Source organism: Glandiceps talaboti, chromosome 13 (assembly GCF_964340395.1).
Source record: "Glandiceps talaboti chromosome 13, keGlaTala1.1, whole genome shotgun sequence".
NCBI lineage: Eukaryota > Metazoa > Hemichordata > Enteropneusta > Spengelidae > Glandiceps > Glandiceps talaboti.
In genome coordinates this window covers 14,744,171-14,764,229 of record NC_135561.1, presented here as the reverse complement: position 1 = coordinate 14,764,229, position 20,059 = coordinate 14,744,171, and the positions used below count along the sequence as shown (strand labels likewise).

At 36.0% G+C, this 20,059-nt stretch overlaps 1 protein-coding gene across 1 annotated transcript in view; it reads right to left on the bottom strand.

The window, feature by feature from the left end:
* LOC144444314 (adenylate cyclase type 8-like) overlaps positions 1-9,601 on the bottom strand; it is a 38,166-nt gene extending 28,565 nt beyond the window's left edge. Inside the window, exon 1 of the mRNA XM_078133727.1 lies at positions 7,778-9,601. Within this exon, the coding sequence (XP_077989853.1) occupies positions 7,778-9,601 (1,824 nt within the window). The remainder of the gene's footprint in view (positions 1-7,777) is intronic.
* Between the last annotated feature and the right edge of the window lie 10,458 nt (positions 9,602-20,059).

The window sequence follows — 20,059 nt, the reverse complement described above, 5'->3', positions numbered from 1 at the left end:
ACACAGAAACAGACACAGACACAGACACGGACACAGACACAGACACGGACACAGACACAGACACAGACACAGACATAGACGCAGGCACAGACACAAACGTAGACACAGAAACAGACACAGACATAGACACAGGCACAGACACAGACACAAACACAGACGAATATATATATATATATATATATATATATATATATATATATATATATATATATATATATATATATATATATATATATATATATATATATATATATATCAGACAGTGTATTAGTCTGCCTGCATGTTTGACGGTGTATCTAACGTACTTGTTACAAGCTATTTAATTCACTTGAAACTTTAGGGATATTTTTAGATTTATCAGTTCACTGTTACCTGAACAAAGCAATTCATATGATATTATTCAGAAACTAATAATTGCGATTTAAAAGACCTCAATTCTTAAATTGCATTGAAAGTCACCAATTTCTTTATTAATTTTGAAAACAAATCACTGTTGCGTGCACTCTAATGTTTACCGAACAACTTAATTCGACTCAATCTAGACGCTTTTTGTTGTTAAAACATAATTATATCCATAAATCGAGTTAAATGCTGAAGAAAGATAATTACGATGACTAGGGATCATGTAACCCTTGACCCATGACGTCATGAGTTTACACCACTCAGCTGTGAAAAAAAAATCAGAATTGCAACTTGTCGCTGAACAAGTAGTTCATTTGTAATCGTGCAATTCACTGCATTCAACATGTCGTAAGAGTTCATTTGAATAATAACCATAGATTGGTTAACATTGTGCACGCAATTCCCAGAGGATCTCAAGCGAACAATATTATATTCTCTCACACGAAAGACTCTTCCACCGCATTTGGTGACATTTACCCTATATCTAGCAACCCTGAAGAGTTGCGATACATTTTTCTTTATTACGGAAAGGATTATACATCTGTAATGCCTTGAGGAAAACATGTTGTACATGTGGAATAATCCTGGCCTGTAAGTTTTTCTTAGAAAATGAATGTATATTTGAATGCGTGACTTCACAGGCAATTCAGTTCTGCTACATTGCATAAACTGTTCCCTATTCAACTGAATCGCGGTGAACAATTTCAGGGTGAACATTTTCACGACAGACACGATATGCGATCATGCTAAGCTGGACTCGATTACATTCTAGGAATCGACTGTCTACTAAAATTTGCATACGTAATTATGCTATAAGCTTCCTTTGGGAAATTCAAAACATGGCCGACCTTGTTCCATACACTGAAAATAGTCTCTGTGAAAGATTTGATGAAATGTTATTTACATCTGACTTTTGAGATGAAATGGGTTTTGACGTCGTTGTCGAGAAACTTAGAGTGAGAACAAGGTTTATGATAGCAATTTCTTAACAAACGTATGTATGTACGTATGTACGTATGTATGTATGTATGTATGTATGTATGTATGTATGTATGTATGTATGTATGTATGTATGTATGAATGTATGTATGAATGTATGTATGTACGTATGTACGTACGTATATATGTATGTATGTATGTATGTATGTATGTATGTATGTATGTATGTATGTATGTATGTATGTATGTATGTATGTATGTATGTATGTATGCACGTATGCACGTATGCACGTATGTATGTATGTATGTATGTATGTATGTATGTATGTATGTATGTATGTATGTATGTGTGTATGTGTGTATGTGTGTGCGTGTGTGCGTATGTATGTATGTATGTATGTATGTATGTATGTATGTATGTACTGTGTGTATGTATGTATGTATGTATGTATGTATGTATGTATGTACGTACGTATGTATGTATGTATGTATGTATGTATGTATGTATGTATGTATGTATGTATGTATGTATGTGTGCGTGTGTGCGTATGTATGTGCGTATGTATGTATGTATGTATGTATGTATGTATGTATGTATGTATGTATGTATGTATGTATGTATGTATGTATGTATGTATGTACGCATGCATATATATGAATGTTGGGAAAGGGGTCGGTAATTCGGACTTAATACATTCATCATTATTTCATTGTATTTCTGATCATCAGAATAAATAAAATTACTAGTATACAGGTTAAAGTCATTACAAACAAATTCGTATAAACTGTTGTAGGCTACATTTCATCATTTTCCAATCTTGTACTAATGAAGCCTTGAACGTTTACAACAAACAAAACATTATATCCATGCTATCTGTCATACTCTACCTAGTGTGTCACTTCCTTTGCAGCAATCACTTGTCATCAACACTAATATCAAACCAAATCAAACATGTCCATCACTTTATTCAACCATTCAACATCGCCTTGAACTTCGACGTGTAGTATATAACTACATACTTATCACAAAATTACATTTTCCAAAAGACTATATCGAAGTATGCGTATAGCGTTAGTACTATATCCAAATTTTTAAAATAAATGTTAATTTTCGATACTAGAGATTCTTGCGAGAAAGCTGTACACATTAGAAAGATATTTAGGTCTTGTTAAAAATACCGTTATTAGTCAATGAAAGCTAACACAATTAAACACGGTACATACCATTGTTGTCACGGCTGTTAAGGTTAGGAAAGTCACAGCATGTAGTTAATATAGTCTTTATTTGTTCCTGTGAAATATATTGTTCCCATCTCTTTTATATACTGAACCACTCTTAGAAATATCGAACCGGTCACTTTATATCTATATATCTAAATTAATGGATTCAAGTTAGTGGACAGGGTGTAGAATGCAATCTTGTAGTTTGGAGGAAATGAGAAAAAAACTTTCGTATACGTGAAACAGTTGTATAGTTTGCTGCGTTATTAAGAATAACAGGAGAGATTGCTTTATATTATGTTATATCATTAAATTGTAACCAATTACGAAAATTCAAGGCATTCACAGTGTCGTTAATCTCTAACTTTATGACCATGAATGTTTTCGACACCAGAAAATAACATCAACTAAAAACTTTACTTATGTGACTAAGAAGCCAAAGGACTTGAGGTAATAATGATCGCAAAAATGACAATGATGTGTGAAACAAAGGAAGAAAGTAGTTTCAAGTCTTATAGCTAGACACACCCTTTGGCGTTTCATTGATGACGTAGTGTCTCTTGTGGCCATCCTCTTGGAAAATGGCAAGCGCCATTACGTATATAATTATGTGAAATTTTACAGATAGAGTGTGATGTACATGTAGCATATATGTCTATAAATTCAGTCTGTGGTTCGATTACCAGTATATATCCATGAGTAAAGTCATCTTAAATTCTGTTTATTTTGTGTAACATTCTAAAGAACCAACATCTTTTAGATTTAATTAGCATCCAACGTTGAATTCACGAGTCTAAACTAAGTGTACATTGTTTACTATCCTGTTTTGAATACAGCTGTTCTTTAAATCAACACCATTCCTACCACCCGAGCTAGCTAGCTATACACCTACACACTACACCTACATAGTTAGCTAGCTGCTTAGCTAGGTAGCTACCCACCTACCTACATGTACCTAGCTATTTATAATTTACATAGCTATATAGCTACCTACTTGCCTGACTGTCTGCATGACACACACTTACACCTACTTACCTACCTACATACCTACCTACCTATCTACCTGCATGCATGCATGCATGCATACATGCATACATGCATACATACATACATACATACATACATACATACATACATACATGACTCTACGACGGATTCCAACAACCCAAAGTGATGTAGTCACACAGTCGTCATTGATAAAAGTAGCCAGTGAGTATTGCAGATTACATGTATTCTGATGTTCATTATTTTGATATGCAAAGGTTTTAGTGTTTTATAAGCTATTGTCTATATGTACTACAATGTATATCAAATGCAAGATGATGAGACATATATGATCGGTTGAAATGGTGGCTTCGGCAGGTGTCCTTTGGATAAGGAAGTCCCCTAATGTAAATGTAAAGTGAGTGTTGAGTTTTACGATCATGGCTGGACAGGCTTTACATCTGTACGCATTGAAAGGTTATTAATAATATAACAACCCTGTAGTATGCCGGATATAATCAGTGTTGTGACTACCCTTGTAGTAGTTTCAATCTCCATAGAAACCTGATAACATCAATGTTTTCATAATCGTATAGACACGTCGGCATGCTCTGATGACCTTGTAACATAGACTGATAACAGATTTTCAAAGCGATAGAATACTCACACAATATTGTCAACCAGTGATACTAAACCTACCAATTTAGTGTTAGTGTTAGGTTTACGGTTAGGGTTATGGTTAGATGGATTACGGTTAGGGTTAGGGTTAGGTTTAGGTTAAGGGTTAGGGTTAGGGTTAGATGGATTAGTCAGTTTTGAGAGATTAGTCAAATTTGTTGTTCAATATATGCCAATCCACATGATTTATCTAACAGTAAAGTGACCGAGTTAGTTCTATGTGTATTGTGTATTGGACTAAACTGTTGTTTTTTTAATTTATGTAAATGTAAACATGGGAGATAATAAACATATTCTGAGTCTAAGAAAAGGCCGGATGGAAATCGGTAGCTAATATATGTAGGCACTTGCGTCCCCCTTAAATCGACTATTGCGGCATGACAGCTAGCCGGGAAAACTAAACGTCTTTGGGCACTACGATCATCTTTATAGCAGAGATAACCGCAACATATTAACATTGATAAATTAGTGTCATTGTTTTGTTCATGACAAACATGTGTATGGACTGCATACGTAAAATGAGACCATCTAAACTTCATTCGTATTAATTATATTAAAGGAAAGGTACAGTCTGTCGATATTATGACTTCTAATTTTTAATTACTTTTAATAAATCGCTCAATTTTCCTCATGAAAAATATACGTTATCAATAAGCATACAATTGCTAGTAAAGCAGTGATTTTTTATCATATTTCGCCATATTGGTCTGACGAAAGCGTCCCTCTAGTGTCCATTTAGGGTAAATGCTACTGAGAGTGAGACTTTTGGAATAACTGCACTGTTGAGACAATGATGTCATTTCCGGTGTCCCTCTAGTGTCCACCTAAAGGATAAATGTCATTCAAAGTGAACCTTTGGGAGATAAGTCTACAAGGTGTTCCCAAAATGCATTGCATAAATCCACAAATTGGCAGAACACATGAGATAGCAGATGTCAAAGTTGAATAAGTTACCAACAAGGTATCATTTTGTCACCCCAAATCATATGTAAGTTGATAACAGTAATCAATGTAAGTATACTAAACACGGATATAAGATTAATTGGACATTTTCCTTTAATTAGCAATGTTGTGTCATTATATGATTATGAGAAATCTCAATCAATGAATATTAGTCATCATCCTTGCATCGTACATTGTATCATCTAGTAGCCTTGAAAAACCACATCATGACTAAAATATTCGTTTTGAAGGGGAACATCACTACAAGAAAAAAAGTTATTTTCAGAAACATTGGATTCTGGAGGGTCATTTTCCGATTTCACATTACATAAGTTTCTCACAATTGCCAAGTAATAAAAAACCAACTTGTTTCAGATTGACTGTTCTGTAACTGCCTTCGCATGTTGATTCAGTGTTGCTTCATTGGAGTCAGCAGACGTGCATATATATTAGTTGAACAATACATATTCATGACTCATAAGTGCTCAATACATTGATAAAAACCAATAATATAAATTGTTAATCTAATACACATGCATGTTTGCTAACTCACATATGACAATGATGGAACACTGTTGGGACATTAAATGTGAAATTGGTTTTAATTTGGTATTTCTTGGCAATCGCGAGAAGATTTATGTGATGTGAAATCTTGAAATGAATCTCCAAAACCCAAAGTTTATGAAAATAACTTTATTTCTTGGAGTGCCGTGTTCCCTTTAAAGGATATGCAAATATAATATCTGTAACCTGCATTATCACTTCTGTTTGTTTGTTTGTTGGTTGGTTAGTTTTAATGTTTTCACCAACTATTAATCACAGTGTGATGTATAACATGCGTCGTAACTTCAGAAAACATTGACGAAGCCATGGTGGATACCTGGCGAAAGCTTTGGTGAGATAACTGTAAATTTTGGTGCAATACGAAGTTAAATCCATTAACTTAGACTGAACTTTTGCACAGATGGGCTTTCATCATGTCCAATAGACACTCTGAAGGTAAAGGGATACAAGCTGAGTTTTTTACGTTTTGTGCATAACATTTGCTGCAAGTAATAACACTGTCAGGTACTCGCAGTATAATACTAGTCTGGGTGCCAACTGTGGTCTATAACCAACCACAGTCTCGTCAAAGTCCCTCAATCAGCACAGAAAGTTGTCCATTCGATCAATCAGTGAACCACAGCTGCTATAGTGACGTAAACAGTGTATAAGTAGCATCCTGAGCTGACAAATATACCATATTTGGACATTACATATAACTGCCCCAATAAACACTAACTTTATGGGGGACTGTGTTATTGGTTAGAATTGTTTGATTGATTAAGAAAGACATGACAGTGAATGAAGGTATAAATCGTAACGATACTGTATAGGAACTAGACTATATAATACTTACTGAGCAAACTACCACTTGCAGTTGACTAAACGCATGCGCAAACACAGTATTGTATTAAGATATAACTTATAAACTGCCAAATGACGTAATTTATCATACGTAAAAAATGTCGATAGAATGCATACTATGGAATCAACTAGTCTAACAATACCAGAAGACAATTGTAATGTTATAGAAAACATGCATCAACATTACAGTAATCTAGAATTATTTAATCAACGTTGCATGTAAATATTTCCATTTGAGTAGGAAATTTATAAACTCAGTTCATGCCACTTAAACCAATTCGATGGAATTATAATTTCAAAAAGAAATACGATATAACCAAACTATCAGATAGAAAAATATAAACAAACATTTTAAGATATTTTGACGACGTCATCTTCATATGACGAGTGATGACGTTGGATGATTTTCTCGACAAGGACAAATTTAATACTAGTTAATTGTCGACGTCAAAATGACATCACCTTAAGGTGGTCATATGGATGGCAAATGGGGTATTTATTTTGGATTTTGGATTTTTTTTAAAGTTACTATATTTCTTACTTTGATATGCAATATGAACGAACATATTATCAAGTCCATGTTTGTAACTCAATAAATTGCAAAACAAAAACTAAACGGTGTGTAAAAAACGTTGTACTTATTGTACGTACAATAATAAACATTTGACACATTTGTTCAATGTTTTGCAAGAAAGACTTGATATACGTTCTTTCACATTGTAATTCAAAGTAGAACAACGTAGTAGAGGTTTTTTTTTTTTTACCAATTAAGTTTCCATATAAATAGCCAAGATTCATCCATGTGACCACTTTAAGCTTTTAATGAAACAATCCGATATTACCAAAATATACAGCCCTGAGGTGAATGTATAAGTACATGTTGCAGTTACCAGGATTACACGTCATTCCAGACGATAAATGCACTTTCGTAAAAAACCATTGTCGAACCAGTGAACAAGACAATTAACGGCACGGAAGCAATATCAGTAAGATTTCTGTCGAGCCACATGACGACAAGTTCTATTTCTGGTTTAATAGCTTCAATTGTATACCAGTCAATAACATCTCATATTTACTTCACCTACACATAGCATAGTGCATCATGGCGTTTGGAGCTCCATCATGAATACAACAGAATAGACACGGGGAAAAAATCTGAACAAATGAAAATAATTGGATTGAGTAATTGGGTAAGTCTACTCACCTGTCTTGCAATGTAATCTTTGCCAGACATATCCACACGTATTCCCTGGACGATGAGATGCAGTAGGGATGTAACAGTTCCCGCTGGTATGGCCCAAACCAGCGATAGTGGCAACATAGTGTAGGTTACAAATACTGTGAAGAGAACGTATAAGATCCCATCGGACAACGTCGGTTCAATGGCCCTATCAAAACCATGTGTTATACCGACAACCGATTGGAGAGTCAACACACACCACGTAGCTACACCAGCCCACTTCAGGAACTGTCCAGCAAAACGCTTCCACTGTACAAGCAGGCATATCGCGAGACTCGCTAATAAAAACAGTGCGTAGATGATGCCTTGTGCTACCGACAACTGGCTAGATGCCAACGTCAAAAATAATATAAGCATAACAACTTTCCTTAAAAAGTCAATGCTATTTAAAAATACCAAAGATTTTTGTCTCTGTCGCAAGAAATAACGTTGGTATAAACTCTCCACTTCCTTGCAGTTGAAGGATTTTCGAAGAGTCGGCACAATAACTCCCCTGTACACAAAACCAACATCAACGAATTCTTCTCCTTCTCGTGAAACATTCCGTTCAATGTCTTCAAATGTGGAACTTTCTGCATCTTCCGATACTCTCTGAAGACTTGGCCTGTCTTTTACTTTAAAGCTCCCGGTCCGATGGGATATTTCCTTGTTTAGTTCATGAATGTAACTGTCGGTGACTGTGATTTTCCTACCGTTTAAACTTCCGTCCAAAGCACGTTGGCTTTCCAATTGAAGTCGTTTCACAGCGCTTTGCCACAGTAGCTTCCTAGGTCGAAATTCACTAGCAATGGAACTGGCGGGGCTGCTAAGGTCGAAATTTGTTGCAGGCGGATTTGAACTTGGTACCGGAGTTCCTGGCAAATTCACCGACATTTCATTCTGCGTTGAATCATCCCTTTGGACGTCAACAGCGCTATTGTCTTCTGGGGCTAAAGTGTCCTTTTCCTCAAAAATTCTTCCATTTTGTCTTATTCCTGTTACCACGGTTTGTTTATCAACCGTCATAGTTGTTGCTTCCGTGCTAGTTGCACGAGTCACAGAATCATTTTCGGAGCGATCGTCGCACAGGCGTGGTTCACTATTGCAGTTATCAAATGAGCCACTGCTATACTTTCTGGTTTCGAGTTCCTCTTCAACTGACGTCTGCGTTCGCTGGTTGCTATGGTAACATTCATTCGAGTCTACATCGCTCGCTGGGCTTTTCACTCGGTTTTCGAGATAACCTGATTCGCCGCAAGAATTGTCGTCAATGTTATCGCTGTCAGCATAAGGAGCTCCTCGTACACTTAAAGTGTTATTGGTAGCATCATTAGATAGTGAGAACTTTGTTTTGCTTTCTATGTTTGATTGTTTATCAGAAATAACAGCATCATCAAGAACTAATGCATGCACATTTTCACTACTGTGGTTATCTTTTCGCTTGTTTGCTGGAGTGTTATGAACGTGTCGCAGCAGTCCGTCCTCAGCTTCGAATGATTCATCGCCTGAAAGCCCAGCAGCCACACTTGTTTTGGATTCGGTATCAGTCGTCCACGCATCAGTTTTAGGCCCTCGCTTCTGACACGAATCAAATTCTCTTCCTGCGTCGACAGCATTCGGAACGTCTTCGGCAATGATCGTGTCATCGACGGTGGACGAATTCCATGCATCAGACGATACACTATCTGAGTGTATCAGCGCTGTGTGGACAGATTTTGACGGAGAAGTCGGTGATTGCTCGGGGGGATCCCAACTCCCTGATTGATCAGATTTAATGGGGATGAATTCATCCGTTCTTCGGACGGCCATTATTCTTTTGATCCTTAAATGAAACAATATATGAAGTGAAATATTAGATTGGTGAGCAAGATATGCAATCTCACTATAATTATTTGAAATGAAAATGAAATAGGGAAAAGAAGGTCAGTTTCAACAGGGTGTGTTTCATCTCAAAAAGTCAAAATACAGTGCCACATACATGTCTGTTAGCATAAAATTATGAATATCCATCAGGCCGTTTCTTTATTAATGTAAATAAATTACAAAGAATTTCGCGCTCTTTAAAGGCAATAGTGCCTTTCGAAATAGGTTTGGTCATTTTAATACACATTGTCCATCATATTTATGCAGACTTTTCCCCCAGGGTCATTTTGGTCTGTCTTTTGATGTTTTAAATGTGAATATATTAAGTCAGCGCAATGACATCAATATATATGTAAATACACATACTAGCATTTTGACAAATTGTTTTAATAGACAACGTAATCAGCCAGTGTCTCCTTATCTCATCATATCATTTTTAAAACAAACATATACAGCATAAACGCACGCACGCACGCTCGCATACGCATGCACTTATAAAAATAATAAACACACAACAAACAAATAAATGAGCGAATAAATAAACTCAAATAGATAAATAAATAAATACATACATACATACATACATACATACATACATACATACATACATACATACATACATACATTCATACATACATACATACATACATACATACATACATACATACATACATTCATACATACATACATTCATACATACACACATACATACATACACACATACATACATACATACATACATACATACATACATACATACATACATACATTCATACATACATACATACATACATACATACATACATACATACATACATACAATTGTAAAAGTACAATGATGAGATGCCAATTAAACAGTGAACAACATACTGTTGAAAGAAAATAGACTTATTCAATGTACTCGTATGTATAAACCAATTCCGAGTCAAATCCTGTCACATTGTAAATAGTCAGTATACCTGTATTTTATTAATGCACTGGTAGTTGACACTGAGGGAGACCTTTTGGCCAATTGATGAATTTAATGTTCATCATATAAATACATTAACTTTATGACTCGTGTGAGTCGTTTCGATATATTTTACGAGCCAACAAAATGTATAGTTACACGGTATGTCGTCATGCACAAATAACAATGTCTGAAATACCTCATATCTCATGTACTACAATGATAGCCTACCACCACGAAAATGAGCTTAAATTCTCATGAGTAGAATCCCTTCAATAATTGATTAATTAATCACCTTTAACCTTTCATTATACGTCACATCCTTGAAATTGCAATGTTTAAAGTTGTAAAGTGACTGTTTACCGCAAGTTAATTTACCATACTTCCTACGCATTTTAAAATTGCAAAAAGATTTTCACGAATGTTGAATGTGATTGTCTTGCATTGCATTGCATGTCAGCCCAGCTGTAGAGTTCGTCGAACTGTAACACCTACGTATGTCATGATTTGTACTTCCAGCAATGTGTTCTTGCAAACCAAAGAGCACTTAAGGGCTGTGAAAGGTGCGTGACATCGTGTAAATCACCGGAAATTTCCCCACGGCAACTGAGCGACCATTTTATGTAAGTAGATCACTGTTCATTTTAGAGGGACAACTTGACAACATAATAATGAATTATTCTAGTGTTCACTTCAATATTGGCTTTATTAACTTTTTATTAGGGCAGAACTGTTTATTTGCATGTTTCTCATCGTAACATCTTTAAAATGGTGGATCGGGAGGTTTTTTTAAAAGCCTAAAAAATTGTGTGGTTCCGCGATTACTCTCAATTTTTGAGTAGGTGGGGTAGGTAGATTTTTTTATTTTATGTTCGTAATACTATTTTATTTCATATTTTCCAAATGATCTCTGTATTATTGGTTTCTTCACATCAGATGTACAGCCATTACAGATTGGAAGAACAGTTTTATATTGTCTTTTTAAGTTGATGTCAGTTTCTGCACCCACTATTTCTGGCGAGATTTCACAATTTTCGCGATTTTATTATTTTTTTCTCAAATATGTTAAAAAAAGTAAAGGGTCAGCAGTGAAAAACTAGGTGGGGTCGGGTAACCGGAAACAAACAATTTTTCTTAGGCCTAAAGTGTCTCATAAGTACATGTTGGTGATGCTTTCAGTTCACAATCATATATTTACTACCAAACCTACACAGTTTCATTTTGGCGGTACCGGTGTTTTGTCTATCTCACACAAGTTGTTTTTTTTTGTTACAAACTACACAAAACAAAATAAAGACACTGACAGCGCGCAAGCATATAAAACGATACATTTTATCTCAATGCGAGCAAAATCAACATCACTCCATGGCGCGAGCTCCAGACGAGACAAAGAAGATTCAAAATTGCTATGAGAACCTATCTTTTGTTTTTGAATTTTTGTAAAAACTTTGTGCGAGACGCGTATTTATACTTATGATGTAGCCATCAGTGAGGTTGGCCTTTTTGTCTAATCTCGCCGTAAGGGGGTGGGGGTAGGGGTGGGAGGGAAGGGGCATTTTTTTATTTAAAACAAATTAATTCATTGGATATATAACAAAAGTAGTGTCGGTTGTGTCACGAAAAACATAAAATTAAAAAGATCACCTTTAATAATTGCATATTGTTGTTGACAAAGTGGTCACGGACGAATCGAAGTTGTTGCTAAAATTAAACGTTTCCCCGTGAACGTGACACAGCACTTCCTTCAAAACAAAAACAAATGCAAGAAATGGCCATGGATATTTCAAAAACAAAGTCGTTGTTGGCTTCCCAAATCGACGTAGGGTTTCTCCGAAAGGAATAATAAGGAAAACGATCCCTTGAATCTGATTCTTGAACGGACTATTTTTAAGTCCAATCGTTCGTTCGTTCGTTCGTTCGTTCGTTCGTTCAGGCATCCGTTTCAAGGTTATGTTTCCTTATTTTTTGTATACTAACATGGCACAACTTGTACATTTAAGCAAACGTTTCGACTATTTTAAAGAACTGTGGTGCCTAGATTAACGAAACAGAAATGAAAGGTACAAACAAACTGAGGTAGAAACTGCTGTACGATATTACGAGTAAGTTATTATATTTAATAAAACATGTTCTAAAAAGACGCTCATCTTTAAGGAAAAGCGGATATTTTTGTAGAAATGGTGTAGAAATAGTCGTCTGTAAAAAGAAAATGTTAATGTTTGTTTAAATTTGAAATGTAACAGTGTGACCATTTGCTGACGCATAGCTTATCAACATCTCAGTTAGTTACACAGTAGTATAATGACGTAATTTAAATGTATGAGACATACATGTAAGCTAATTATCTACTCCAATATGCCAATTAAATTTGTTGACAAATTTGATTTGCTTGGCAAAATAAGAATTTATATCTAGAAATTTAAAGTTTTACATTTTTAAATGATTGCATAAAATGTGTATAAGTATCAATTTTGAATAAATACATCAAGGAGCGTTCGCCAACTGATACTAATCCCATTTATTTGCACCTAAAAATAAACATATGACGTAAAATATGATACAAAATAAGGCTTTGGGATTAGTACTTATGCTATAAACTTCGCAAAATCGGATTTGCGGTTTATCTTCCTTCTACCAGTAGACCTTTTCTACTAGTAGGCCCTTAAAGTGCAGAAGTCGTTCATTTTAACAGGCGCGCTCCTCGGGGTCCCACGCTACGGAAACCTAGCCAGTAACCCAGACGCGCAAATAAATCTTTTCTTCAGGGCAGGAAATCTACATGCTTTAAAAAGACTCTTTCACTTCATGGCGTCATGCAAATGAGTTAATTCAACACGATTGTTGGAAATATTGGGATGTGCGTAGTGATCACTATATGCAACCTATGTTCGTGTTTGTCAACAAATGAACAGCAGTTATTCCGGACATGTGCATGCGTATGGGATACAACCGCACTTTAACGAAGATATCAAAGGTAGCTTTATCTTAGAAAACCCTTTGAAAAAACATACTACAAAGCATGTGATGTACATTTTGACGGAGACAGAATGTGCCTTTAAAAAACATGGTTTTATATTTTAACATGCCATAGTTATACATACAATATGCGGTATGAAAAGCGCCCCCTTGTGACAAACAAACTAGAGACAAACAATAAAGGCTATGCTTTACTCAATATATTTGAAATTTACATAATCGTTTTTGTTTCTCTCTTGATTGAATAAATTCCAATTTCATATGAGTTCAACCAATTTGGAAATATTCTGAAACATTCTGTCAATCACATGCGTATTAGAAAGTATTGCAAGGTGGCTGCATTTGTAAGAAAATAGGTAATTATCGTAAAACTCGAGAACGTTGCAATCTGTCAAGAAAAACTAGCCCTCAGCCCACATGAAAAAATTCCTATGTGTGTATTCTCATTTTAAGTGGTAAAATCGCCCGTGTTATCGATGGTTGGCCCAGAAAACAGACAAAAAAAAACAAAAACAAAAAACAATGAAAAACAAAATAACAAAAATTCGACCAACAGAAAAAAAATATGTTGAGGTCAAATCCTTAATCATGACAAGTCCGTGAACCACACCACTTGGGAGATTTTTCGGGTCAATTGTGCTATCCAATACATTTCCTTTCAAATCTGTTATATTAATGAAATAAGAGCATTTCCTTGTTCCCGGGACACGATATAAAGGCAGAGATATTTTCCATCATAGGTCACAGGACTATATCAAATGAAATACTTCCTGTGGAGACAATACTTTGAAATTAAGGAACGTGGTTTGCACGGAAATATTTCTCTCACGAGAATAAAGGTTTCAAATTGAACCGGTTTTAAAAACATTTTCCGACGAGTGTTTCTGATTGCATTCACTACCCTCAGTGTTATTTTGGAATTAAAGCATTGTTCACAAATTGTTCAGTGATGCTATTCGGCGATGCACTGTTGGCTCCATTAACTACGGTCTTTTAACTATGTTGCTATTAACAGGTTTGTCGCTATGGAAACTGTGAAAACATTAAACCATCTGGGACTGACATTTTGCTTGCTTCGAATGATTCTATTCATACGGAGAACAAAGTCATGTACAGGTGAACTTGATGGATGAACAATATATTAAAGATTATATTCGTTTCCTCGGCAAACAAATCGTGGCATTTGTTAATTTATCTTGGTTGTCACAAGTAATTTTTATTAGTGGATAAAAGGCTTAAACTTCTGAATTTCCTTTGTGCAAGAAATCTCAAACCAATTCCGGTTAACGTCAAGAAAAACGACCAAGGGTTAATTGTAATAGAGGTCAAAATTGAGCCAGTTTAAAATCCAATATGGCGACCAAATACTGTATTGAAAACTAATAATAGTGACATCGACTTCCGTAAAACCAAGGTGATAGATCCCAAATTTCTTTAATTATTTTAAGTGGACCAGAAACAAGCTTTCATGGGGTAAAGTTTAAAGAGTCTTGATTAACTTTGATTTTCTGGAAAATCGGTTCCTGGAGGCGCAATCTACCTTAAGTAATATTCAAGATGTTTTCATAATTCTGATTGACCCGGATGTTCTGTATTATTTCTTTTTCTTTTTCGCACATATTTGTATTTTGACAAAATAATGTCAAATGAAACTATTTTTTTATCATCATCATCATCATCATCATCATCATCATCATCATCATCATCATCATCATCATCATCATCGTCGTCGTCGTCGTCGTCGTCGTCGTCGTCGTCGTCGCCGCCGTCGTCGTCGTCGTCATCATCATCATCACCATCATCATCATCATCATCATCATCATCGTCGTCGTCGCCGTCGTCGTCGCCGTCGTCGTCATCATCATCATCATCATCATCATCATCATCATCATCATCATCATCATCATCATCATGTTGTGCTAACTTACAGTCTATCGGGTACTAGCACTGTTGTCAATTTATTATCATTTATTTTTTTATCATTTCAATTCTGAAACAAACTTACGTCTACGACTAGAAGTTGTTGATTTCCATGACAATGACTTTCGAACCTAAGGCACTTATTTTCTTCAAATGAACCAGGAACAAGCTTTCATAATTATATCATGTCAAAATTTGGAGAAACTTGAACACGTGAAATTGGCTGGCGAGGCCTATTCTACCTGAACACGACATTTTAGCAACTTGTACGTTTGATGAATCACCATAGGCATGATAGGCAATTTCAAGGAACGATGCCAGGAAAGTAACACGCCACAGTTGGTAAAATCAACATTGACACAGCCGTTCCAAGCGAAAAATCAAAAAATAAATATATACTCACGGGAGAGAACTTTACTCAGACAACCATTTTGACTTATCGCTTGAGGGAAACCTTACACAGATAAATCGATTAAATCAGTGCCATCCCTTCTTCAAAGCTCTTTGTGACGTCAATCATGCGAAGAAAATCTACGTTACTGTTGTTACACATTTATTGCAATTCTGGTGACATCCTATACGCCGGTTTATTTTTTGATTTAGTATTATGACCTCGGGGGAGGGAGGGTGGAGGAGCGAAGAACCAAAATGTTAACCGCGTTAGACAGAATGTGATGTCACGAAATATTCATAATCAATACTGAATGAAATATAGCAATCTTTATCATTTGCACGATTTTGTTCACCGTCGTTTTTCCACTTTAAAAAAAGGCTAAGATATGTGTAAAATTGTCTCGTCATTAAAATGCAAGGTGGAAATATCAATTTTCTTGACCGTGATGTCAAAAAATGAAAATTCTATCATAAAAGTTTGGCCTAAAGTTGAATTATTTTGTTTTTAAATTTATTAATGTAAGTTCAGTTGAGATGATCGCTTGAGAGTCCTTCAATTTTTATGTCAACCTCAGGAAGCCAAATACAATACTTCTAGATTAACTCGAAGATGATACTCTCTGTGAAACCTCAGTGGTTTCACCTTTTGGTCATATTTGCAATGTTATATCTCGCTCAGTACCGTAGGGTGAACAATTCAGTGCTACCGAGTTCCATGCAAAGTAAAAACAAATGTAGTTTGATATTTCAGATTTTCTCTAAACACGTGTCAATTTTACAAAAGAAAAGTTATGTTTGGAAAGATAATTGATCTTATGGTACAACGCTTTCACGATACAAAACGTTATCATCAGATCAGATCATGCTGATTCTAGCTTCTGTATCCTTCATATGTTACTATCACACTCGTTTCTCTCAGTTTCTGCTCTTTAGCTTTAGCACTGTTTACATATCTGTCAGCCTGCCACAAACATTTACGCTCCACTTTTGTCTGTCTATACGTCTCGCACACACCTTTTTAGTTTCTGTCCAAGCTTTTTACTGTTTGTTTTCCCATGGCTGCTCTCTGTCTATCTCCCCATCTGTCTCTGTCCCTGTCTGTCTGTCCGTCCGTCTGTCTGTCTGTCTGTCTGTCTGTCTGTCTGTCTGTCTGTGTCTGTCTGCCAGCCAGCCTGCCAGTCAGCCAGTCAGTTTGTCTGTCTGTATGTTTGTCTGTCTGTCTGTCTGTCTGTCTGTCTGTCTGTCTGTCTGTCTGTCTGTCTGTCTGTCTGTCTGTCTGTCTGTCTGCCTGCCTGCTTGCCTGCCTGCCTGCCTTCCCCTCGCAGTCTATCTCTTCCAGCTTACATTTTGAAAAAAATCAACTAAAAAATGTTGTCATGTAAAAATATTTTCATTTGAGTTAGACTATTCATTTGCACTCAGGAAATGGTGATTGATTTCTGTTTCCATTTTCACATCGGTCTTGTGTTGTAATTACCAATAAATGTGTTTGTAACATTCCCCTCACAGCAGTAGGTCTTGCAGCTGCCATGACAACGTTAACATTGACTTTTAGCTATTTTCCAAATTGCTTTTTTTTCAATACAATATCCCAAAGTCACCCAAAAGATGTAGTAATAGGGTCATAATTGCCTATATTTGAAAGAGTTATTGTAATTTCAAAATCGAGGTTGTTCACAATGTCCGTGTCTTGTAATTACATATCTTGTTATCATATATGCTTCATGAGTATTTGTAGTGAGTGTCAGTTGGGAAAATATTTTTATAATGACACGGGTATGTCGTCGTCTTGGTTTATATAAACAAAAATGGCACGAACTTTCACTTCGCTCACTATTTTTACATCAGTTACTCACTGCTGATATCACACAAAAAATACGGTGTATTTGGAAAAGTGTAACTTTGAGGGCGCTGAGTTATGTAGTAAATACGACAATTTGCCGAGTGAATATTCTTCGTTCGTAGACAGAGGTTTTGCCTGCTGAGACATGTGTTTTTGAAAGATATTTTTCCTACAAGTACTTAATACTATAATGGATGTCTTTCCTAAGTCTTTGAGTTCTTCGATAATACAACCCTTGACACAACACCGGTGCATATGCTCGAATAAAATCGGCTAATTTAAAAGACTTTAGGCAAAGAAAGAATTAGATAAAGACAACAATACAACTGATACAAAAACAAGAGTGATTGCCTCTCTAATGTAAGTTTTTTTTACATATGTGGAAGTTATAATGTAACACGAACAGTCGTGTTTTATGAAGTCAAATTTGCATAAGAATAAGCTTACAAGGAAGTGGGTAATCTCGCGTTAAATATTTTGACATTAATTTATCGAAAGAATGAATCCACTAAGTTGTGTTAGCTTTCTCATTAAACATCATTACATATATAAACAGAATAGTAAAACACAGACAGACAGACAGACAGACAGACAGACAGACAGACAGACATACACAAACATACAAACAGGCAGGCAAGACAGACAGACAGACAGACAGACAGATAGACAGCCAGCCAGACAGTCAGTCAGTCAGTCGGTCAGTCAGTCCGCAGACAGACAGGTAGACAGGCAGACAGACAGACAGACAAAGACTAACGTCATGTTCACCATGATTATTGGACCTCAGTTCAGTTGTTTGTAAAATTCCAAGTAAATACGAAAACTCCACTTGATTTTCGATGCCCACAATGTGATGATTCGCTCCATATATCACTTCTCTCCTGTGTTATATGCGTCAGGCCAACTTACGAACTTTAACCTACAGACTGGTATGTCGTCAGACAGGACTATATACTATAATTCAAGGTCATGGGTCAAATCTAAATAAAGACACTTTAATATGCAAACCTGACATAAAACCAATCAGACTAATTTTAGTGTATGTATATACTTTTGTTCATAATATATAGTTTCAGTTCATAAAAAAATCTTTAAAAACACCTTTAAGGCCCGGATGACACCGTAAGAAGGTGTTGCTTTCAACTACATATAGGTCAAACCATGGATATACTACGTCCAATATCGATATCAACCCATTCAATACTTTTTGTATACCGCATTCACGTGTGATGAGTTGCGATTGTTATTCAAAGTTGCATACATTGAAGGCTCAAGTTATAACCTTCGAGGTGTAGAATCCACATGACTGTACCTACCTAGCTAACCTGGTGATTTTTTTTTAATTCAGCGTTGACGTATAAGTGTCGGCATTTAAACTTTTAATAAGTCTGTGAGTGCACAAATAGTGTGACTGTGCACCCTTGTGTGTGTGTGTATCAACGCATCGTCAACAGAAAAGTGGGCATATCAGATTTGCGCATGTGCTGAAGGCCTTTGACAAAATGGCAGCTGGCGACCCAAATGCGACCAATAATTACCATCTTACTGACGTTAAACTTTGTGAGTATAACGACACTTAATTTATAGTATTAATTATCATACAACTGTTCTCAAATGTTACCAACGCATTCCGTCAACAGTAAATTCATACTGACGGAATGCGTTGATAACATTTCAGAACAGTTTCTGAATGGAACTGTTTACCCTTTAACATTAGGGACGTATCATATAGTACAGTTCTTACAAACCCTGGATTTCATTTCAATTGTTCATCATACTCATTATTACTACGTTGCTACCAGCTTCTGTATTTGCATATCTGTGTATATTACAATCATTGTTTTGGAAGTTTGCACACTGTCAGTATTTTACAGATACAGGTGATTATAGTTAATGTGGTCGGAAAGTCATATTTGACCACATCTTTCCACCGGGGTAAATCTTGAACAAAGGACGTGTAAATGTGGTGAGTATGAGACGAAGTTCCACCACCTTTGACTTAATTTACCCCCCCCCCCCTCCGTGAGCTCTCCCCTGGGGGCCGTAGACAGTCAAAAGTGGTACTGCGTCTCGTACTACCCCTGGACACAGATGGTGATGAGGTGGGTCACAGGTAGGGTAAAGGTGGGTATATTAGACTTTTCGTGAAGTGATGTATCATGGTATACATCTTGATAATAATGATAGTAGGTCTAAAACTACTAGTGACTTAGTCATGGAGTAATCAACATTGGCTGTTTGTTTTTTTACCTTCCGTAAGGGAAGATTTTGATTTAGTGATGTCTGTCTCTCTGTGTCTATCTATCCATGTGTCTGTCTGTGT